A 23741-nucleotide genomic window follows, 5' to 3' on the forward strand; every position below is an offset into this window, starting at 1 on the left:
CAACTGAGCAATTGCTGCAGTGTTGCTTAAACTTTGTATTGCTGCGTATGGCATTCCTTCAGGCATCATTGTAATGTGAAAGCGTTGCACAATAGGCTATGCAGACATTCAGTGAGGAGATACTAGGGAATCGTAGTAGAGGTTTTAGTGAAAGCAAATGATCTGGTAGTTGGTGGTGTGTGGTCACCAGAGGATGTGGTTAGGAAACTCATACAGAAATATGCAAGTGTTGGTTGGAAGCAAGATCTGTAGCCCAGCCTCATGCTTAAAAATGGGAGTGTTGCCAAAGGTCAGCCATGGCTTTCATATCTCATATATGTGGCATAGCAGTGTCCCAATAGGTGCCTAGTGCCTTCCAGTTATAAAGTCTAGAAACATACAACTCTACTGTCTTAAAAAGCTGCAGGGAGGGTTTTATATCTGTTGTATGTAAATGTAAGCACTGGCTTTCTATTTTCTCCTAATACAATTATTAAATGCTTTTAAGAACATTCTAAAAAAAACTTTAGACTTGTATTTTGGTTATGCTGTAGTATGGGAATGTGCATTTTCATGCATATGTGCATGTGAGTGTAAACACACTTTTTAACTTCTGTTTTCTAGAAACCAATTAGTAATGGCCTTCCTCCCACACCTAAAGTACACGTGAGTATTAATGAGTCACGCAAATGCATGTTGGAAGCAGGACATGTTTTCTTATTAAGCTGAGAGAGTGCATTTTTTGAATGTTTGTAGGGGCTTCTTTTAATTATAAAAAGCAGTGTCTCTTGGGAATGTTAAGCCACAGGCACGGTATTTCAGAAACCACCCTTGGCTTTGTGCTCTTGAAGTAAACTTTGGAAGGTTTTTTTATTAGCTTCTTCATGAAAAAGTGATGAATGAGAGTTTTGTGACTGATGTCACAGAATTTCTTTCAGTATTGAGGGTACTTGGTGATCTGAGGAGCTTATGCCTCTTGGGTACTGCAAACAGCTCAAAGCTTATGCTGTTCAGTTCTAGTCTTCAAAACTTACGAAGATAGGATTCATACATTTCTTGGGGCTTGAAACTATTGCAGACATCTGTGTGTACCGTCATAACATAAAGCAAACTAGAATTTCATTGTAATATCTGTGTGGCCTTATCACTGTGTTTTAGCCAGCTCTGTGATCAGAAGGGCCAGTCTTTACTTCCTCTTGACCATTTGTTTCTGCCCTCGCCACTTTCTTCCCTGTGTCCTGGACCGTGCATTCATATAGTTGTGCTGTGCACCAAATGGGGAATTCATCTGACCTTCAACAAAACTTCTTTGCTACATTGCCTCTGAGGCAGATCCCTTTCTCATCTTTAGATAGGCAATAAAGTTGCTACAAGTCTGTGTAAGTGCAAGTGATACTATTTTTTACATCCTCTTAATTTAAGAGTTAATTCAGAAATGCTAATTCTGGTATGTTTGTTCAGAAAGGTCTTACGCACAAAGGGAAAAAATTACTAAAAAACAAAAATCACTTAAAATCACTTAGTCAACTTGTCTGGGTGAGGTTATTTTCCAGGTGTCAAATGAAACTCTTAACTTTTTGTTACTGCTTTACGTAAAGTGTATCCTGTTGGGCATGTCACTTTTCTGGTTTTGGTAGGTATGTTTTTAATTGTTTTTACTTCTACAGATGGGTGCTTGCTTTTCAAAGGTTTTCAATGGCTGTCCATTAAAAATACACTGTGCAACTTCATGGATAAATCCGGATACGAGAGGTAATATATTACATGTATTTATTGATTTTGTCCTCAGATTTAAAGAGTGCTTAGATGAGCGGGACTATTTCTTTTAAAATAGACATTGTAAAGTAGGTTTATTCATAGAAGCAGAAATTCTTCAATTATGCCTCTGCTCTGAAGTTTAGTGTTGGTTTTTTAATGAAGATGTGGGGCACAGATTTCAGCTTTGATTAAGGAGAATAAATTACATATCAAAGGTAAAAAAAACCTCAAACACTTTTGATTCAAGACTCTTTTCAACATTTTAATCCAAAATATGCCAATCCTAATCCAGTTTGAAAAAAAATGACTCCTAGTTCGCTTTTTTCTTTCTTTCTTTCTCTCTCTTTTTTCCTCTTCTTTTTTTCTTTCCTATATCTGTCTGATCTGCAGATTTCTGCAGATCTCTTTGTGCATACTTTTTGGTGTTTCATTATATAGCCTGATGAAAGGGATAATTGGTAACATTGTACTTGCGTTGCCTGCAATTTCACTTGCTGATTATAGGTTGTATAGACATGCTGCTGAGCCAGTAAGCAAGAAAACACTTAGATTTTATCAGACAATGAAATCATGGAAGTCAAATCTTTTGCATTTGACATCTCAATATGAGATGTCTGTCTTGTTCTCATGCCTAAGTGCAATGCAGGGTATTAATTATGCTCAAGAAGTGAGGCACCTCCAAAATACTGAGAAAATGTTCCAATACTGCTTTTTGAAGTACTTCAAAAGAAGGACATAAATATGTCACAAAATATATGGAAATATCCAACTATAATGATCTATATATGAGGAAACTATTCACTTGAGTTCTTGCTTATGTTGTATCATTGCTGGTTTTCATTCCGATAACAATTGGAATCACAACAAAATCATAAAAAGACTGATTTTTCCTAATGTCTTAAGCCAGCCCCATCCACAAAGCTAAGGTTCCTTAGCACTATTCGTTTTCCAAGCTTTCAAACACCGTAACTATTATAGGTTGGTTTGTTTCAATGTGTATAATTAAGTCTTTTCATGCTAAAGAGCTGCATGCTCTTATAAAACATACCTTCCATGAGTCAGAATTTGGAAGCTGTTTTTTTTTGTTTGTTTGTATTTGCAGATCAGTACTTGATATTTGGTGCAGAAGAAGGTATTTACACACTGAACCTCAATGAACTTCACGAAACATCAATGGAGCAGGTGTATTTCTTGTTTAATATTGTTGGGAAAAAATACATCTTTTTTTAGCCACTCAGATTTATGTTGTATAATCCTTGTAAAAATTGTCTTTACCACAGTTCCATAGGCACTAGCCACACTGAGATTTATCTTAAATGCTTACTACTGAGCATACCTTTAACTCGCGTTTTTTTGTAGGCTGAACCATGTTTAAATAGGAGCTCTGCATATGTTGATGCGTTGACCTTCATCAGAGTGCATTGTCCTGCAGCTAAATAATCTATTAAATAGCATCAAATTTTCCTGGTATATTTTTGATGAAAGTTTCTGGGTTTTTTTAAAGCTTTGATACAAGGTAGAATATTTGGAGCAACCATTGTGTGTCAGCTCCAGGAAAGCAAGGAGATCCTTTATACACTAGATTCCATTCTTTTTGTCCTAAAAGCAGCTTTGCTGACGAGACTGGAATCCCAATTAGAATCCTGTCTTTGCAGAATCTTATAAATAGGAGGTGTTTTTGAGGGGATACTGGGGAGGGGGAAATGCCAATTGCAGGCTTTTCTATATGGTGTCTTCTCCAGCTCTTCTGTTAATCTCTGAGACTTGTTTTCTTTCCTGCCTTCTCCCTAACTTAGGGAGCTATGCATCTGCCATCAAGATGGAGGAATTTGCAAGGACAGCCTTCACACTGTAAGCTGGAGGCACTGGTGTTTGTTCATCTTCCAGGGTCCAGACGTTGTAGATGTCTGTTGTGTTGAGAAGAGGGCCTAGCTAGCTTGCACTGAGCTCCATGTAACCCATAATCATACTGGTGCTTGAGTTATCTAGTTTAAACTTAGCTCAGGTACCTCTCTGCTGCTTCATTATGGTTGTAAAACCTACCCTGAGAAATATCACTAATACAATAATTCTTGTAGGTCAGGTAGACAAAGGAAAGTTTTGGTTGTTCTGGTTGGGTTTTTTTTCTTTGTTTTTGGGGGGATTTGGTTTGGGTTTGGCTTTTTTGGGGGTGGGGTGGAGTTTTTAATTGGCAAGGAGAATAAGCGTAACAAAACTCATGGTCTCATATCCATCCTTGTTTTCTCCAAGCACCATGTTATGTAGTGCATTGCCTTGTGAGCTTTTAGGGACATGTTTTAATGAGCAGTAGAGCACTGAATGATGAGAAGAGGTGCTTGTAAAAACAGTCAGTCATATGTGGAACAGGAGGCATGGGTGACAGGTCAATCAACCTGCAAATCTGAAGCATTGCTGCAATTCTCTAATCTTTGGATCCAAGCCTGCTAAGTCACCATATGGTTATGCAGCTCGAGAAGGTCAATCAAACTTGCACATTAAATTTGGATACAGCCAGGATGGTAGATTAATACTGTAGGTTTTTCTTATAGTGTGTTTAGGTTACGGGAAGACTTCAGGAATACAAATGCACTCTCTGTGCTAACCATTTATTGTATCTTTATTTATGATAACAGGCAATAGGGCTTTAATAGTATTTTCAAGTTCTGTGTTTCACTTCATTGTTCGCTCTCTAGGTCCGATATAATTTAGTGTAAAAGCAGAAGTAGTAGCCTTGGTTATTTTTCCATACATTCCACTTCACTAATGCTCAAAGCAGAAATAACTGATGTTTCCAGGAGTTAGCACAGCTTCAAGATGGATCTCTTGCTCTTTGGCAGAAAAATCTTTCAGTTAATTTACAAGATCTCCTCAGATCTTTCTAATAAACCAGCAGTGAGTGGTTTGTTTTGGGTGGGGTTTTCTGTTTGTTTGGTAGGAGATTTTGCTTATTTTTCTAAGAGCAAAGGAGGTGAGTGGTCTGTCTGGCCCAATAGTCTTATTTCCTAAAGTGGGAGTACAAAGCGACCATGACAATGACCACTGTCCACTATCTGTTCTCCTCAGACTCAACTACTGTCATGGAACTGGGGATGCTGGAGGATTCTGGCTATTTGCTTCTTATGTCCATTTATGGACCTGTTGGACATGAGTATGTCTAATCCCTTGTTTACACTGTTGATACTTTCCATCTCCATTGCCTCTTGGGGCAACAAACTCCAGAAGTTACGTGAGATGGGGAAAAGAAAGTACTATTTTATTTTCTCTTTTAACATTTCTTTTTTGTTTTAAAAATACCTTGTTGGTTCAACACTATCTTCCTAGTAATTGTGGGGTATGACAACAATTCTACCTGGACCATTTTTGCACTCCTTGATCGCTTAAATGAAGTATATTATCATATGTGGATGGAGAGTCCCTTCAAGTGCCAGTTTTACTTTTTTCAAGAGATTTGGACTATCGCAGGCTTTAGAAGGGCTACGCTTTGTTTATTGAAGTTTACTATTGTTAAGGTCTTCTCCTTTGAAGGAGAAAGTTTGGTAGTTTTGAAATTTTTAAAAGGATTGTTTTTGATCATGATGTCTCATGGGCTAATGATAGTATTCTTGAAGACATGAATATAAAATGTGCTAATGGTTTAAATGTCAATGTGTATGTTAAATATAGTGTGTGTGCCTAAGATTTGCTCTGAATTAACTCTGGAATCCAGGTAAACATTACTTGGCTTCAGCTAATTTCTGCTACAAAAAGCAAGTCAGTATTAGTTTTGTCCTGTCGTCTATGCAGATATTAATCGATCAACTTAATGTGTCCCCATTTGGTGTATATCAGATTGAATGCTTTTCTTTCTTTGTTTTTCCTTTCCTTTATTAGCTGTTTCCTCGAAGGTGTACGTGGTTGTATGTCATGAACAATTGCTTGTTATCAATATCTGGTAAGTTACTGTGCTATCTCCAACTGGTAGTGGTGGTAAACATTTGGTTTTGTATTTGAAGTGTGGTTTTGTTTTCTAATTAACAGGTAAAGCTTCTCAACTCTATTCCCATAATCTACCAGGACTCTTTGATTATGCAAGGCAAATGCAGAAGTTACCTGTTGCTATCCCAGCACATAAACTTCCTGACAGAATACTTCCGAGGTAAATACATGTCATCAGATATATCAGAATATCTTAATTTGGGAGTTCAGAATATGCTTGTGAAACTCCAGAAATACCAAATAACATGAAGCTCTATTCACAGTTTGTCATAGATAACTCCTGTGGGCATTAATTAGTGGGTAGACCTCTAAACTTACATGAATCAGGATATGATATCCTGTTAGATAAATTTGGTTTGGTACATCTTAGCTTTTTGTCATGAAGCCTCTTGTTTGAGGGCATAGCTCTTTTCAGGTATAGTCTAGTATGGTAAAACCTGGTTGTTCTTGATGCTAAACAAGATCTAGGGTCAGTATTGTACCTCTTATATTTCAGGCAGGTAGAAATGGTGACCTTATATTAGTTACTCTGGGCCCTATCTTCCCATTCTACTTAAAGCAAAAGTAAAAATCGAGGATGGATAATCACTTACTGCAGAGGGAATAGTCTCATGGGTTATTTTGTAGGCTGGAAATAATAGAATTGGAGTGCAGATTTGACATTCTTCATTGCCTAGTCGTTTTTCACAGGCCAGTGCAGAAGATACTTTTTGTCCCAGATGCCTACAGCACATTGTGCCTGCAGTCCCTCCAGCCATATTTGCTAACAAGTGCATACAAAATCTCAGAGACACAACACTGGCTGCCAAACCAAGCCTTAAACAGCCCATTCAAATCCAAGAGGAATAGATAGTAACACTAATCTAGTTTGCAGAGATGCCTTTGGTTCTTAAAATATATATGGAATCATTGGTTCTTCTTATATAATAGGCTTTCTGTTAGGAAATTGTATTATAGAAGACCTCATTTTTCTGCCATCTTTGGTTCTATTAACAGCTTATTAACATTTAATTCTTGGGTTCAGGAAAGGCTTCTTGTTCAGTCATCTGCCAACATAATGGTGCAGCACTCCTCTGAAAATTGTGTTATTCCTAGAGGCTAAATGCTAATTAACTAAGAGGTAATTTGTGCTTTGAATTGTTGTCTTCTGTGTGTCTGTGCCATTGTTCTGCTCCTCTCTATTCCAAACTAACTTTGGTGTGAGGACTGCATCAGCAGTGGACTAATAACTGTAATTATCATTAAGGATCTTGTGAGGGAGACCTTCAGACTACATTCAGCCTGGAATGACACATCACCTAAGCTGCAGAGGGCTCGGAAAATTTCTTGTCCAGTCATGTCGCTTCCCTAGAAAAATGCAGCACAACCTGAATGTGTGAGTGCCAAGGCAGTCTTTCAGACACAGGAGAGATTCATTTAGATAATCCATTTTTCTGGTTTATCCCTTGCTGTAAGGCATCAGGGTAGTGAGATTTAGCCTGACAGAAGTGCTTTTGAAGCATGGAGAAGAGCATTATTGTATCAATGTAGAAATGTTAAAAGCAAAGTTTTCTGTAGAGAAAATGCAAAACAAAACAGAATTTGAAGTCATTTGTGAGGTTTGTATATTCATCTGCAACATGGTCTAAGCTGAATTTGTGATGCTTGGTAGGCAAATATTCAGCAGCAGAAAATGTCTCTGGTAAGTCTACATTCCAGCTTCTTTCCCTTGAGTGTCCTTGAACAGTTTCTTTCAAACCTTCCATGGCTTCTTCCGAAAAAAATCTGTGGCCAGTTTCATGCCGTTCAGTCCTGCTGCATTATCGGTCACTTCTGGACATTTGAAAGGTGCTGAAATAGTTTTGACTGCAATATTTACCTGTCAGTGCAAGCAGGCTATCCAGTACACCATCATTTGCCATACTCTTTAGGTCCACATGTCTTGTCTTCAAATTATAATAATGTCCTTGGGACAAGAGAGGCCTTTGTGTTGTCAGTGTAGTATCCAGCACAAGATGTAGTAAGTTACAGCATTACAAAGAAGAATGATTGTGTGAGTACCTGCGGATATCCCAGGCATGTGTATAAATACATATGATTAAATAGCAAGAGATAGTGGTAAATGATGTTTGAAGATACTGAGGTATCTGTTGCTCTCGTTCCTGACTTTTCACTGCATTTAGAATGTTGCGTAACTGAGCAGCATCTCAGTGCTAACAGAGGGATCACCATGTATGTTCTAGGGATGTCATTTTGAGAAGAAATACATGCATACATAGTTTTTCTGGGGAGCAGATAAACTTTTCTCACCAATAGATTGCTAAAAAGCAAATTCATTCAGTTGTTTTAAATTGACCAATAATTCTGTCTTTGTATCTTATAGGAAGTTTGCAGTATCTACAAAAATTCCTGATACTAAATGGTGTCAGAAATGTTGTGTCGGTAAGTAAAGGTCTGCAGAATAAATGCCAAGCAGCAGTACAAATGATGGCAGTATTAAAGTTACTGGGTCAGGTTTAGGAGGTGATAGGAGAAGATACTTTTGTCATTATGAAAAGATGCATTTGCAGGCAGTGAACTCGTTCAGGTTAATCCTTGAGTTTAAGCAGTGGAAAGCTTTCCCAGTTTGCTTTTTATATTGGAGGACAATTCTTACAAACTGCAGAGAAGGAGAATGCACGTCCAGTTTAAACCAGCCCTTGGGAAGAACCTTATCTCCATGTCTGGAGTGACTTAAAGAGGTTGCCATCAAGCTTAAGTAGCCTAGGCTTTGGTAGCCTGACATCTAGCACAAGTTCCAGCTATCAATATTGGATGACAAAAAGCAAGGAGTATTTTCAGTTCTTTGAGGACTGTGTTGTCTCTGAAGCTTTTAAAGTGTGTTCAAAGCACTGTGTTAAGGCATGCTTTAAAAAGGGTGGTGGGAGCAGATAGATTAAAATAAATAAAGTAATATTAAAAAGAACCAGGAAAGATAACTCCTGGGGTCAAACTCTTGTCCCTGGGAATGTTTCACCTGGTGTTCCGTAATCAAATGTTTGGTGTGAGTATTTGTATTACACTGGAGAGTCAGAGGCTCAGTGATGAGTATCTGTCATCTATCCTGACAAAAATCTCCCCGGTATTGCTAAAACATACGATGTTATCGCTTCTTTGTCCAGCTCACCTGTTAAAACTTGACTTTTTCTGGTACGCAGGTGCTCTAGGGTGTGATAGGGTATTAACAATATGTACTGTGTATGTTCAGGCCTTGCCCTAATTGAGGCATCTAATCAAGCTGTAATGGATGCTGAAGGGAACACCTGAAGGGGTGGAGCAGGATCAGAGTAGGTAGGAATGCTGCTTTCTGACATGAAAATTAATTTGGAAGTCCTTATGACTTTAGGTCTCTGTTTATGAAATGAGAAACCTGGTGGTGTGCTCCTCTGCAATCTTACTGTTTCTCTACTGACAGACACAGAATTGAATAAGAGTGCCATGGGACTTTGCATCACAAGAGGGGGACTGCTGTCTTGTCATGCAGAGATAGTTTAGCCTAATAAGCCTGGAATCCTCCTCCTATGATAGGAATAAGTAGTAACTTGTGATGGCAACAGGGATGTCTGCAGATGGCAGGTCCAAGGGGAGAAATAACAGATTCCCCTCTCCTGCTGTACTTACTACCTGCAGCCTGAGCTGCAGCATTCCTGCTGGCAGCATAAGTACCCCTTTGGCCTGAGGGAAGCAGCAGTGCCACAGGAGGCAGAAACAAACAAGAACTTCTGGTCTCGTTTCTCCACCTTACAGGTGTTGGTAATTGCATGTTTTGTGTTTTCTGCTGCTGAGTTCAGCCATACCAAGGGTCACACCAAGCATTATTTGCTGCCGTTTGCAGTTGGTCTGACAGATGTTGAGTGAGGACTTGGATTAATGAAATTAAACTTTGATGTGTAAGGTGCCAAGGGATTGCTAATGGGTTTTCTTGGCAGTAGGGTAGCATAAGCGTATTTTACTTACGTAGATAGTACTGGATTGTAGAAGCTCATTATGTGAACTGTGTTGTTCATTGCCTGATGTCCTTTAAAATCTGGTCTTTAGATGTAGATGTACGAAGTGTGAAGTAACACCTGTTTGTCTTGATAAGCTGGTCAAATTTTGTCAATACTGTAGAATTAAAGTTGTGAAACTTCAGATTTCACAGCGCCCAATTTTGCAACTTTATTGTTCTCTTCCCATTTTTAATTGAGCTCTTATAAACAGTAGAAGAGTAGGAGCTGAGTGGAAATAGATGATGTCACTTAAAAAAAGCCCCCAGATTCCCTGCTGATCTATGAGAAATACAGAGCTCCTGGGTTTCATACTCACTGTGACAGTGCTTGAAAGGCAGCTGAGCAGGTCTCAAGTGATAGCAGTAGCTCAGTGCCTGCTGGATAATTTTCAGAACAGCTGTTCTTTAACGGCTTCTCATGATGATCTGGAGTAGCTTAGGCAAACCAACATGGTAGAGCAAGATACCTCTAATATATATATGCAGGCTGTTAGCTGCTCATGACTGGTGGAAGGGCAGACCATGCTCCAGCATGCTCGCTGTCACTATTTTCATAGTGTGGATGTTGATTTTTTTCAGAAGCTTCCTTATATAAGACTGGTGGTGGTGACTTAAAAATAAATTTATGGACTGTAATTTGGTTGGAAATTGTTTATTATTTTATTTGCTTGTACTGTACACTAATGTACTCTACCTCTCCTTTTTTGGCAGTGAGGAATCCGTACACGGGCCACAAGTACCTTTGTGGAGCACTACAGTCTAGCATTGTTTTGTTAGAATGGGTTGAACCAATGCAAAAATTTATGTTAATCAAGGTAATATTATAATAAGGTGAAATATTCTCATGTTCAGTTCTATTTCTCTTGAATGACTTGTTAAGTATTAGCCATTTCTTGAGTTAATACACTTTTCTCTTGGTTTCTTTTAAATTTCTTTGAAAATGACTATTTAAATATGGAATATGTATGAACTGACTCAGAATATTTATAGGAATTTTCTTGGTTTTGTGGTGCACTTCAGTTAAAACCCTTCCCTTCATGAACATCATGTTTTAGATGCGCAGTAAAAAACTGGCTGATAGGCTGAGACATGGCTGAGCGGAGTGATAACATGGGTTAACATCCAGCTTGCTCCCATACCAGAGAGAAGGTGGCTGCTTATTTTATGGTTTGTGACACTGGAGGTGCCCTGGACTCATGTAGGGAGGCAGCCACAATAACTTGATCAGCCTGGCAGCCAAGTTAGGGAGAGCAATGGTGGGTATAGCACTCTTGTCATCTGTGTGCAGCTGCACAGGATACACATCCTATTTTATTTTAACTGAACTGTCATGAAGACTCTAACCTTGTTAACTCAGGCTTTTTGTATCTATCGGTTACTGTTACCTGAAGAGGTAAACTTAATGTTCTAAAATGTATGCAATAAAATTTACCATACAGTTTAAATACCTAATAGTGACTCAGACTAAACTTGTTTTGTTTCTAATGTCTGTTTTTGTTTCTTAATCTAGCACATAGATTTTCCTGTACCTTGTCCACTGAGATTGTTTGAAATGCTGGTAGTCCCTGAGCAGGAATTCCCTTTAGTTTGTGTTGGTGTCAGTAGAGGAAGAGACTTCAACCAGGTCGTGAAGTTTGAGACTGTCAACCCGAATTCTACCTCTTCATGGTTTACAGAAACAGGTTTGTACACTGTTATAATTGCATTCAGAAATGTTCCTTGCTCTTCTGTTACAGCTGAAGCACTAAAAAGGTAGTTTCCTATGAGAAAACTAATGGTCAAATCATTAAGGCTAAGTGATCATTGTAAGTTGTCTTTAAATCTGTTTGTACTTGCTTGCACATGCACTTTTTTGGATGTTTCTAGTGTTGAACTGATTTGATTTCTTGAGATTTTTGAGTATAGCAGAGTATGGAGCTGTGGGGTTGTTCGGTTTTTTTTTTGCATTCCCATAAATCAGAGTGTACTTGACTATTGCCCACTGTGCTGTTCTGTTCTCTACCCTGGCAGCATGACATCAGTTTATTTAATAGATTTTAATAGAATTACACTCTGAACAATTTCTTTCAACATCTCTGTAGGTGTAGTTTGCCTCTCCTGCAATAAGCCAGTGTGATTATAAATGGAGTTATCAGCTTCTTGCTGAGAGAGAGCATATTTCTATTCTCCTTGTGCTTGTGGAAAGAGAAAGAGATTAGGACCGCTGGTAGCAGGAAGCCAGGTATCTGTCTGTCACTGGAGGAGGCCACCATGTGAGCAACAGTATAAATAGTCTTAAAGAAGTGTTCTAAGGATTAATTTTTAAGAGTTGCAAGGTCCCCCCCAAAACCTAGAAGCAGCAGTGAGCTGACCCCAGTCATAGCTTCCACGTTTAGAAGCAGTAAATAGCTTTGTTATTGGCAGGCATAGAGCCCACGTTGATCCATGATGAATTTGTACGTAGTCCTGTGTTGGCATATACATATCTGGCTGATGGTGTACCATGCAGTTCACTAAGAAGAACAGTTTCCACTACAAAGATGCCTGCTGACTTTCTCACTGCTGAAAAGTGGATGAGATTTTGACACACTTTTAAAACACAGTTACAGAAACCAAAGTGATCAGTGGATGGCTGATTAATGCTCTTCAGAATACAATTAACTGCTTCAAAGTTAATGCATTTTATTTTCAAACTTACACATCTGTTCATGTAACTATGTGGCTTGGTTAGGGTTCATAAAAATAGAAAACTGAAGAGAAATATTGACCCATGATGTCCCCTCTTGTCATTCTTCTCTCAGTATTGTCTGCAGTGTGTAGGTGTCTCTGTCCATTGCAGGGGCTTTGGAACTAGATGATCTTAAAGGCCTTTCCAAACCATCCAATTATATGATTCTATGAATAATAACCCCTTCATGGTCCCTTTTTTTAATGTAGAAAATTTAACACTGCATTGTGTCTTTCCAAAAGGTACACTTCCTTAGCTTCCTTGGGTTATTTGTGTGTTCTTGTGTTGTTTCCACGTTGTCATTTTCTGCTATTTGTTTGACTCCGATTTAAACCCTCATGTTGTATTGGCTTATTCCTGTCCCCTGCTGGCAGAAGAGGGATAATGCAATGAAACGGATTTTTCAGCGTTTTTTTAAGCGAGGGAAGGGTGTACCGTATGGTAACAAACAGTGCCCATCACACAGTTTCCACAGTAGTGTTCATTGTTTGGTGTTTGGTATTTTTCTGTAAATGTCTTCTAAAGATGTTAAAAAAAAATAAATTAGCTGGCAAAGACTCTTACCACAGGGGGTTTCTCCTGGGCCATCCTTCTGGTAGCTTCAGCAAGTACACAGTGCATGTTTCCACATCACATAATGTGGTTGCACAGATGTGTGTCCTCCAGTCCTTCTGTTGCATGCTTTCATCATGGCTATACCCACCTTTGGTTAAGACCGTGCATTAGAAATTGGTCAAAATCATAAATATATGCCTTCCAAAACAAACAGCAAAAAAGAGATGGAGTGACCATCTCGAGGAGCATGTTTCTGCCATCACCCTTGAGAAGCATTTTGCTTCTCAACAGGACCATGGATTTTATTCTTTAACTGAAAGCTGCTTTTGTATTTTAGGTAACATGCTCTAATTTCTCATCTCTAACAGATTTAATTAGTTTCTCTTTTCTGTATGAAAGAACACCTACAGAATTGTTGGCAGTAATGCTGAATTAGTAAGAGCTGCTTTTTGTGTAATGTCAGTGTTAACAAACAAATGAACCGAAACTATACTTCTCTTGAGCTGATGTGTCCACTAATTCCTGATGGGTCAGATCCCTGTGTTTACTGTGATGGAGACTGCTGCAGCTGTAATGCAGAAGAGAGGAGTGTGACCCTTCTTTTAAGAGTTTGGAGAAGGAAATAATAATCCCCTATTTTTGAAAAATTAGGGACGGAAAATCTGAAAAAAGCAGCAAGAATTAAGTACTAATATTAGGTCCCTAGCAGCAGAAGAAAAATGGAATGAAACAGTGTTCAGATTTAGTATGGACAGTCTCATATATCTGCATTTTTTTTGCCACAGCAATATTAAATTATACCAACAGGTAATACAGGGAGAACAATGTATACCTGTTTGCTTTTGTGACTTGCCTCACAAAAGGCTGGATTAAGTTCATACTTTAATATTACAGCTTCAGTTTTCCTGTCACAGTCAACATGTTGGATATGTGGACATGCCTCTCTAAGAGAAGATAAATGTAAGATGATTATTTTAAGTAGATGAAAACACACTAACCCATTAAATTTTCTCAGTCTCTAGAACTTCCATTTCAGATTTCATGCTAATTTATGTTATGAACTAACACTGTCATTTTTTTATAGACACTACAGAGACAAGTGTTGTACATGTAACACAGCTGGAGAGAGATACCATTTTGGTGTGTTTGGATTGTAAGTTCTGGTATCAACTAAATACATACATATGCATGTACATGCATACTGTCTGTCTTCAAATTAGGTCATACATTGAAGATTGATTCTTGATTGACATGTCCTATTTATTGTCTAGGCTGCATAAAAATAGTGAATCTGCAAGGCAGGTTAAAATCCAGCCGCAAACTGTCGTCCGAGCTCACATTTGACTTTCAGATTGAATCAATAGGTAAGTTCAATTTTGTTATTAATACTGAATATCTGGGTAGACTAGAAAGCCGTATGAAATTTAACAAGAGCAAGTGCAATTTCTGTATCTGGAACAAGGTAGTCCTGATTGTGTAAGCTGGGGGATGAGAGGCTGGAGAGCACCCCTGCAGAGAGAGATCTGGGGGGTTGGGTTGATGGCAAGCTGTGTATGAGTAAACACTGTGCCCTGGCAGGCAAAAGAGCCATTCACATCCTGGGGTGCATCAAGCACAGCACAGTCACAGGAGTTGACTGTTCCACGCCGTGCTGCACTGGTGCAGCCCCACCTTGAGTACTGTGGGCAGTTTACAGATTCTTCCTGGGAACCTACACACAGTATCACAGTATGTTAGAGATTCGAAGGGACCTCAAAAGATCATCTAGTCCAGTCCCTCTGTTGGAGCAGGAACACCTAGATAAGGTTACACAGGAACGTTCCTTGAGGAAAGCCCTAGATCCATTTGCTTTCACAGGGTGCAAATGCAGATGCCTGTCACTCTGTAACAAGGGAAAGGGCTGGGAAGTAAAAGGCTCTGTAAAGCTTCCTGTTGCTGTTGCTGAAGGACTGTATTAGCCAGTAGTTGCTGGGAAATGAAAAATGTCACTGCAGTATCCCTGTAACTTTCTTGCTAAAATTCAGTATATATTTTCTATATGAATTATGTATTTTCAATATATAATTTATGTATTAGAGTGGAGAGGGGTTTCCTGCTGAAAGGCCGTGTTTAGGCCTAGACAGGAGGACAGTTGTAGAAATTTTTCTGGTTGGGTGGTAATATTTTTTAACCCTGCACCTTAAACAAAAAAAAATATGTAAATGCAGCTACTTTTGAGGCAGGTTCAGTGATTCCTGAGAGACATTCTGCAGTCTGTGTGGGTGAATGTGATAGACTAAAACATACACGTACGGATTTCAGAACTGCAGTCATATACTTTTGGCCTTAAAAGCATGAGTTGACATTATGCCTCAAAACTGATCCCAGTGTTCTTTGTTACCAGTCTGTCTACAAGACAGTGTGTTAGCCTTCTGGAAACATGGTATGCAAGGAAGGAGTTTTAGATCAAATGAGGTGAGTACTACATTTTGCTTCAAATTCTAGCTTCTAATATAAGCCAGGTAGAGGATACAGTAACTTCCTAGGTTAGACCTGGAAGCTGGAGTCTCATTCTAAGCATGTTTCATGAGCTGCAAACTGATTAGTGAAGCTATACGATAGCCACTGTCAGGTTTATGCCATACAAAACAGAAAACAGCAAGAGACCAGGCTATGATGCCATTGAAAATATCCAAGCCTAATTCATGGTAACATTCATCATCTTCACCTTAAATTGCTTTGAAGACCAGTGTTAGTCTCTTAGCCTCTTACAAGTGGGTGCCAGAATTTGGGCTCTGCTAATGACTGCACACTCCACTGCTGAGCTTTAGGTTTTTGTCAGGGTTGAATGAGTTGCCTGTTGTATTTTAGTCTCTTCCACGTTCCCTTGGCTTACAAATATGTTAAAGATTTTGGTGCCCAGCTTTCACAACAAGTATTTTTCATTCTCAGGAGAAAAATGTCAGATTGATCTGAAGGTGTTTTGGTTTGGTTTGGTTGATTTTTTTGTTTGTTTGTTTTTAGTAAAATGTGTGTAGTCTCTTTTTTCAGCCAGTTTGAGATTTTTAGACATAGTTAAAGCATTATAAATACTTTTGCAATTCCTTCTTTTTTTCTCCTTGCTTCAAACCTTGTGTCTTTGTGTGTTAGTAGAAATGCTTTGTAGGATTGTAACGAGTCTCTTAATTCGGTTATTAAAGAATGTTCACAAACTTCACCAGTTTTTCACCAGTGTCACACTGGCTGAGAAACTGAGCTTATTATGACTGATGTATTTTAAGGTATATGTACAGTCATACCATGCCAAGCTTAGATACTCCACATTGTGATACAACTACATTTATTTGCACAAAGCCACAGTTGTCCTCATCTGTGCTGACAGTAAGCTGTTTTTTGTGGTAAGTTGGACCAAAGATTAGAGTCAGACTACTTCTTATTTCCAAGTCTGCAAATGGTTCTTGTGGCATCTGTGCATGCATGATTGTCCTTCTCCCAAGAACTCATAATGTTGAACTGCAGCACCCTGCTATTGGTACAGACTATGAGAAGGAGATGAGCCTGCTAGGCACTTCTCCAACTCCAGACTCCCTGCAAGGCTCAGTGGATTACTTCACCCATTGGCACTCAGTAGCTCTGATCCAGTTGTTAGAGGACATGTCCCAGAGTACTGCAGAACAAGTGGATGCTTTATACTGTTTATGTAAAGCATAAGGAACTCTGTCTTCTTGCTTTGTTATTGTCAAGCCAAAGCCAGCACCTAGATGAAGAACAGAAGGCAGAACTGAGCTGTTGTCAGCAAGCCACACAAAACTTTCTTTGTAGAACATGTCTAGGGTAAGCTCTCAGGCCTTTTGAAATTCCTCATTTCTCTTGATTGTCCTACCAGCCACAGCTATTAAGAAAAAAACCCCAAGCAACTCATTTTCATATCTAGCATGAAAAGCCTGCATTACCAGCCTCAGATCGTGACCATATTTGTTACTTTTGGGGGCATTTTATACAATGTTTTATGTAGGAAGTGGTTACACAGGACAAAAACCTGACCAACCGAACTTTGCAGCAGGCTTGTCTTGGGTAAAAGTAAGGACTTCAGATTTCATAATCCAGTATCAGTTTGTCTAATTTGGGATGATCCTAGCTGCTTGCAGTCATTTCCTTCTACAACCATGATATTGCACAGTGGTTTGATTGAATGGGAAGAATGAAACAGGGAAATGTTTGAATGCTGAGATAAGATGCTCAAAATTTGGACCAAGATTGTGCAGACTTAAACCCACAACAGGGAGGAAGTAATTTTCTTAAAGTGGGGAACGTAATTGTGAATTACGTTCTCTTGCAAGTTGTCTATACCAGAAATGAATTGACTTACCTACTAGCATCTGGAAAGAACCATCTTTTTTTGTAAACACTGCTGCTTGTTCATGATGTGATTCGATATGCTTTTGATTATACAGTGGACTTTAGTTGACTTTATTGATTAGCCTGATGTTTTCTTTGGTGCTTCAGTATTCATTTGATCATAAAGATGTATCTCAAATACAGTAGACCTGCAGTAAACAGCTCTACTGCACTAGTCCGAAATGTCAGAATACTATTTTCTTTTTACAATAAGCATATGTACCACAAATTAGATTGTTTCTCTGTTAAGGTTTTCAGAATATGAACTTATTGCATTGTTACTGTGATTCAGAATTTCAACCAAATGCATTTTATGTGTGATTGACTTGCCCTTTTTGGAGATCTACTGTAGAGTGAGACAAATTGCACCCTACAGCTACCTGTTTCAGTCATGGCTGTAAAGAGAATTGCACCAGGAGCTCAGATGCTGAGCTGAGCCCTGCTGTTGTACTTGCAGTTGCTACATGAGGAATTCATGCAACGTGGCAGAAATTACAGCAAACTTTCAGATTCACTTAAAAGTGATAATTGCATTAAATTCTCTACGTGATTTAAATGAGCAGTAAATTGGTAACATCAGTTGTAGTCAATTCTTAAGGTTGACTTTAAAAACAATAAAAACACTCATGCGCTTAACATGTAAACACTTGTCATATTTTTGTCTAGATCACGCAAGAAATTTCGGATAATACAAGGATATTCAGGCTTCTGGGATCTGACAGGTATGAACAGAAGCAAACATGGCATGTTAGAATGAAGAATGTGTGTTCCTTCTATCTTGTACAAGTTCTTTTTGCTTGTTTTCTTGTGATTCCTTTTATAGTCACCTTTGTGCAAGTCTACCTTTCTACTTCTTCCTTAAAAAAAAAATAATCATCTAAAAGTGTTTGTGGGCTTCCAGAACTGCTCAGCCATGCTGAGAAGTTCCTTTTTTCGGCTGCAGTTGCAGTCTCCAGGAGCATCTTCCTTTTTCTGCTGGAACTCTTTTATTTAACGTGGTGAAATCTTCACTTTCAGATGCTTTACTGCAGGAGCTCATCAAGATCTACATCTTAAGGCAAATGCAAAAATACTTAAAAACTTAAATACCTCACTTTCACCCCCAAATATGAACTCTACCAGTTGTCCTCCTAGCATGACAGCTCAGGTCTTGTGAGAGCTCTTGGTAGTTCCCAATGTAGCTGTTTTGGCGCCTGCTTTGCAAGACTCTTAACATTGTGTCTGACCCACTTGTGTACCAGCGTGGCGAGTCAGTAACTACTGTTTTAGGAGTGTCACTGACTTCCTCAACTTTCTCTGCCTTGCTGTCAAACTGTGTGCTTCTACAACAGTCAGAAAAACAGCAGAAGTTTTGTCTTCAGGAGTGTGTATATTGGCATGATGGTTTCACCAGTCATGGATTCATATGAAGTGCAAAGATAGGCTTTAATTTTTCTTTTGAGAATTGCCTGTGTCTTACACAATAAACTCACATTCTTGTGGCACTACCAGAAAAACTTCATATCAACCGAAGGCCTTCCCCATATTCTGTTTTTCCAAACTTGATGCACAGCTCTGTAATTATCCATAACATCAACAGCAGTGAATGGTGCTGTGGCTTTTATGGGCTAGCTACGAGCAATTTTTGCTGGCTGGGGGTTGAGGATTCTGCTTTACATACAATACCTGATGACTTTTTGGTAATGAGTAGTTGTAAATAATACTCACCTCTGACCTGAGGGTTTTACTCTCTCTGCTCCAGTGAGGTATGCATGCAGCTCAGCTTTATTATGTCATTTCTCTTAGTTGTTGAGAGACAACACAGCTCAATTTAAAAACAAGTCTGACTTCAGAATGGAGTGTGACACCATATGGAAAAATGTCCTTTTCCCCAAATACAGTTCCATTTCTGGCTTGCAGTAATAGTCTCCTAAGTCTGAGACAGTGCTTATTGCACTGCAGTAAACATCAATTTCAATTTCTTCAGATACTGTTTTGTTTGCAGCTTTGTTATATTTTGAGCTGTGAAACCGTTTCTGTAACACGTCATTTCCTAGGCAGTTCATAGGAACTGGGCTTCTGAGAAACCAAAAAACTGACATCAGTCTGATAAGAGCTTGTGTGTTGTTTTCTCCTGGTGGGCAGGAACCTCCTCATGGCATGAGGTGTCATTGCCTTTGTGGAGCACATTGAGCAGAGGGTAGGTTTTCTGACTGGTGTAGTTCTGAAGCAATCAACTTCTTGTGTGAATGTACAATAAATGAATTTGGATTTCCCACAGTCTGCCTTCACTACAGGGTGTTTCTGGAGGAGAATTCAATCAGGAACATGGTCCATTTAGCAATTTTAGCAGTCCTTGCCTGATTTAAAAATCTCAGTTTGTGAAACAGTTGTGCTGCTGATTTCTCTCCTTTGATGATAAGGGTCTGATCTAGGACATCCTAACAGTCTTTGCAGTTGCAATGTAGGTCCAGCTAACACACTCTCCTGTCTCCGGTGCTGGTCAAAAGTGAGTGGCAAGAAAAGAGTGAGAGAGAAGATTCTGCACAGAGCAGTCCTTTCCTTGAGGACTCTCAGCCTGCAGGTCTTTGTCTCTGGGACTTTCAGAGCTGGAGGAAGCTTCTGTTTTGTTGGATTTAAGTTGCATAGGCTCAGGGAAAGACTGGAAATGCTCACAGAAGAATCAGCTTTGGCAATCTGTTCTGTTCAGTGGCCAAGAGGAGACTAATGACTTCAGAACCAGAGCAAGGTTCTGGGGAAGCATAAGTAGGGGTGTGATAAACCCTCTTCAGAAGTTCCCATGGAAAGGATGAGAGGCAACAGGCATACCTTGCAGCAAGGGAAATTCTAGCTGGATAAAAGAGGGGAAAACATCACAGTGAGGATAGTTGGAACATTGCGGTAAGAGCTCAGAGAGGCTGTGATGATCCTTGGAGACCTTGCATGGACAAGACCCCAAGCTACCTTTCAAGGTTGGTCTTGCTTTGAGAGGCTTTTGGACTAGAGGCCTTCAGGGAAAGAGAAATGATGACCAGTCAGACGGATCCTGGCAAATAATATTTGCAGTTACATCCAGGGATGTTTTTAAATGAAAGTTTATTTGACTGTGTCTCCTTTTATTTTCGTTGTAGGGTTGTGGTGCTGGAGAGCAGGCCGACGGATAACCCAACAGCCAACAGCAATTTATATATCCTGGCAGGGCATGAGAACAGTTACTGAGAAAGAGGGCATGGCAGGGCAGCTCGCCATGACAAGAGAACACTCCTGCTGCAGCAGCATCCATGGCTGGTTGAAATTGCACAGAAGCTGCAGTAACCCCACTTCAGTTACTTCATAATTTATTGTGGCATGAGAGGAAGACAAGAATTGTTTGTGGTATGGACACATGAGCATTATGATACCACAGAAGTGCTTAATTTACTGTTATGTAATCTTTGTACATATGCAGTATTTTTCAGTGAAACTTACTGGTGAAGACCTACACTGACTTCCTGTAGATAGCGGCCCCCCTGTTAAGTACAAGTGTCTTACCTGTACAGATGTAAAACTCACTGAGGATGCAAAAATGAAATCGGGGTACTATTTTAAGGAATTCTCATGTGTTTGTTATAAAGTGGGATGCTAGCAACAAATATAGTACATTTAACAACACTATTGTATTTTATTAAATGTAATTTACTAATACAAATAAATCTTAACTTTTAGAAATGGTAACCAAGGCTGTAATCAGATTACAATCTTGTTTTAATTTTAATGCAACACACTGGTGTTCATGTTTGCACAATGTATTGAGATGTGATGTATTTAGTCACAAAGGTAAGCTGTGACTTTGTGGATATGACTTGGGCTTCAAAGTTCCTGGTTTTAGTTTACTTGGGTAGTTTTCTTTGTGAAACAAACCAGTTAAACACCTGTATTTTTATATTTAATTAAAACTCTCCTTATGATTATTGCTCTATGCTTGAAAACAGTACTTTCTGGATGGGTGTCAGTCCCAGAGAAGTGGTACCTGGCTGTAACACTGCAATAGGTGTTTGAATTATTAGTGTATACAATGATAAAAATTAGTATTACTGTTCATCTTACTAAATAGATTCATATCATCATGAAAAGGAGCAACATTCCACATTGTGGAAATGGCTCAAAGATGTTGCCATTCTTGACTTTGGGGGTTTTTTTGGCCTTATAACCATTTTCACACTTTTCTTGATTTTTAGGATGTTAACACATGGCCAAAATAATTTAGTTACTACCTCATTGAAACAATACAATGGTTACTGCGCATCACAGGAACTTAGTTTTGATCAGAAGTATTTTTGATTGCTGGTTTCCAATGGAATATGTAAATGCCAAGTTTTAGCAAAATGCACACATTTGACTCCTTTTTTTGTATATGTTCTTTATATTTTATTGTGATAATATACACTAAAACCAAACTAAATTTAAAGCAATTTATGGCCTGCATTATTGTTGTGACTAGTAATTGAAATATGTTCCCTAATGTATATAATGTAAAATAAACTTTTTTTAACATGTTGTTGTATAATTAGATTATCACCTGCACTAATTTTCCACCTAAGACTAAAATGGAACATACTGAGTTTTGAATTCTGCTATTAAATGTTTGTGCCAAACATGGAAGCTGGACATTTCTGAATGTATGAATGGTCACTGCAGCTCAACTCATTTTAGGCTAGAGCTTGAGGTTAGGCATTTAATACCCTTATAGCCTTTAGGCAATGGATATACATATTTGAGAGAAGTCTTTCCAAGTTCCAGTTTGCTCGATTCCTTCCCTACATCACCTGCTTTTCTACCTCTGTTAATTGTAAAACTAATTACCTTTTTTTTAGCAGGGCTATTTTTGCCTGTGGGATTCAGCTCTCTGCCTCTGCTGGCCCCGTCTCATTTATTCCCTTGAACTGAACCTCAGCTCTGCCCTGTGGGAGAGGTGGTAATGTAAGCCCTGCTGCCGAGAAGCTGAATTCCCAGAAAAGGCCAGGACTTGTGTGTGCTGCACAGCATACTTGTGCTGCTGCCCAAGGGGAATTTCTGTCCTGCCTCCCATGGGCTGCTCTTCACTCTGATGTGCTCAAAGTAGCTAAATTTTAACCAAGTACAGTATAGCTGATGTGCTGTAAATATGCTTCCTCCTCTGGAGTTTCTGCAGCAGCTGGGGCCAAGTGTCTTGCTGTTCGGGGCTGTTAGGCCATTGCTGAGTTACAAGCAAGAGGAGCTAAGGGATAGCGGGTTTTATTCTGGTTGAGCATTTTGGGTGCAAGGATGTGGAGGAAGTAAAAATGAAAAGGACAGGGTAATGGCATGTGGGAAGAAGGGAAGCCTTGTGCTAGGGCACACTTGTCTCAAATCTTTGCTTTCCTGCTTTTTGAGGAATTGTCCTGTTGCAAGTTTCGGAGCCTGTGTCACGAAACTGCCTCTTCCCCATCCTGAGCTGCTTGGCTCCTTGGCTGGCAGCTGCCCCCAGTTAAGCCCTGAAATCTGGATGTCTGATCTCCTTTTCTAGATGGGCTATTGTCATGAACTGAAAGCTTCCTTGAGCCAATTCAGTGGGAGCTTCCACCATCCCTGTGCTCATTAGAGATCATGATCAGTCTGGGAGCAGAATCCAAATCAGAGGCATGATGAGGTTAGAGCAAGGCTTCTGCCTACACCTAGTTGACATGGCTTCTCTAACAACCTGTGTAGCTTCCCCTTTCCTCTTGTCCTCCCAGCCCCTTCCACGCTGGCTTCTGTCTTGGCTCCTACTGGGCAGAAATGTGTAATGATGTGTCCACAGGATGGGGCATTTACCAACGTAGCAGCAAGGTCTGACCAGTGTAGGGGCTGAACTTGAGAATAAAGAAGTGAGGTTGGTTGGGTTTATTGCAAAAGTGCTCCTGAAACCGAGAGGATGTGGGAATGGACACTGCTTTTGTCCTGTTCTTGCACATCTCTCCATGTAATGGTGCCTGCCCCTATCAGAAACAGGATGTGATGACTTGAGAAAGAGGGATGGTCAGATTCAATATAATACAGGTGGATTACTGTTGCTAGGGATCTTCTTCCTTCCTTGGGCAGCACCTCCTTGGGTACAGATTTTCCCTTTATAGCTCATTTAAATCCAACACATTCAAATTCAAATTCGGGTCCCTGATGCATTTCTCTGACAGGTGCCTGCTCCTAGCACTATTTTGGAAGCTGAATATAGAACATCATCAGCTCCTGTCAGTACTTCCTTACATTCCCAGTGGCAGCTGTTGGTGTTAAAGGGGTGCTGTAACTCCTGGTAAGCCCGCATTGCTTGGTCAGTCCTCAGCACAGTATGGTGAAGGGCTGCCATGACCCTCCACCTCGTCCCCTCCCTCATCCACCAGCACTGAGGCATCCCGAGTGTCCCTGTGCCAC

At 39.5% G+C, this 23741-nt stretch overlaps 2 protein-coding genes across 12 annotated transcripts in view; one reads left to right on the forward strand and one right to left on the reverse strand.

Annotated features, from left to right (window-relative positions):
- The window catches only part of MAP4K3 (mitogen-activated protein kinase kinase kinase kinase 3), a 79134-nt gene extending 57252 nt beyond the window's left edge, over window positions 1-21882 (forward strand). For 7 of the 11 annotated variants that reach the window (XM_061350315.1, XM_061350323.1, XM_061350317.1 and 4 more), the window contains 12 exons: window positions 604-645; window positions 1647-1731; window positions 2840-2919; window positions 5608-5668; window positions 5755-5872; window positions 8075-8133; window positions 10430-10533; window positions 11229-11400; window positions 14065-14133; window positions 14252-14344; window positions 15364-15434; window positions 18024-18561. In XM_061350315.1, coding sequence (XP_061206299.1) covers window positions 604-645; window positions 1647-1731; window positions 2840-2919; window positions 5608-5668; window positions 5755-5872; window positions 8075-8133; window positions 10430-10533; window positions 11229-11400; window positions 14065-14133; window positions 14252-14344; window positions 15364-15434; window positions 18024-18230 — 1161 coding nt within the window. In that variant the 3' untranslated portion in view covers window positions 18231-18561. Of the gene's footprint in view, window positions 1-603; window positions 646-1646; window positions 1732-2839; window positions 2920-5607; window positions 5669-5754; window positions 5873-8074; window positions 8134-10429; window positions 10534-11228; window positions 11401-14064; window positions 14134-14251; window positions 14345-15363; window positions 15435-18023; window positions 18562-20467 lie in introns of those variants that run through there. The other 4 variants (XM_061350316.1, XM_061350321.1, XM_061350314.1 and 1 more) reach the window with 3 other exon arrangements.
- GALM (galactose mutarotase) overlaps window positions 1-23741 on the reverse strand; it is a 201153-nt gene that overhangs the window by 20178 nt on the left and 157234 nt on the right. The window lies entirely within an intron of this gene.

Source organism: Neopsephotus bourkii, unplaced genomic scaffold (genome assembly GCF_033783945.1).
Source record: "Neopsephotus bourkii isolate Nb327-2 ecotype Australia unplaced genomic scaffold, CSIRO-AGI_Nbou_v1 NB_481, whole genome shotgun sequence".
In the NCBI taxonomy this organism is placed as follows: Eukaryota; Metazoa; Chordata; class Aves; order Psittaciformes; family Psittacidae; genus Neopsephotus; species Neopsephotus bourkii.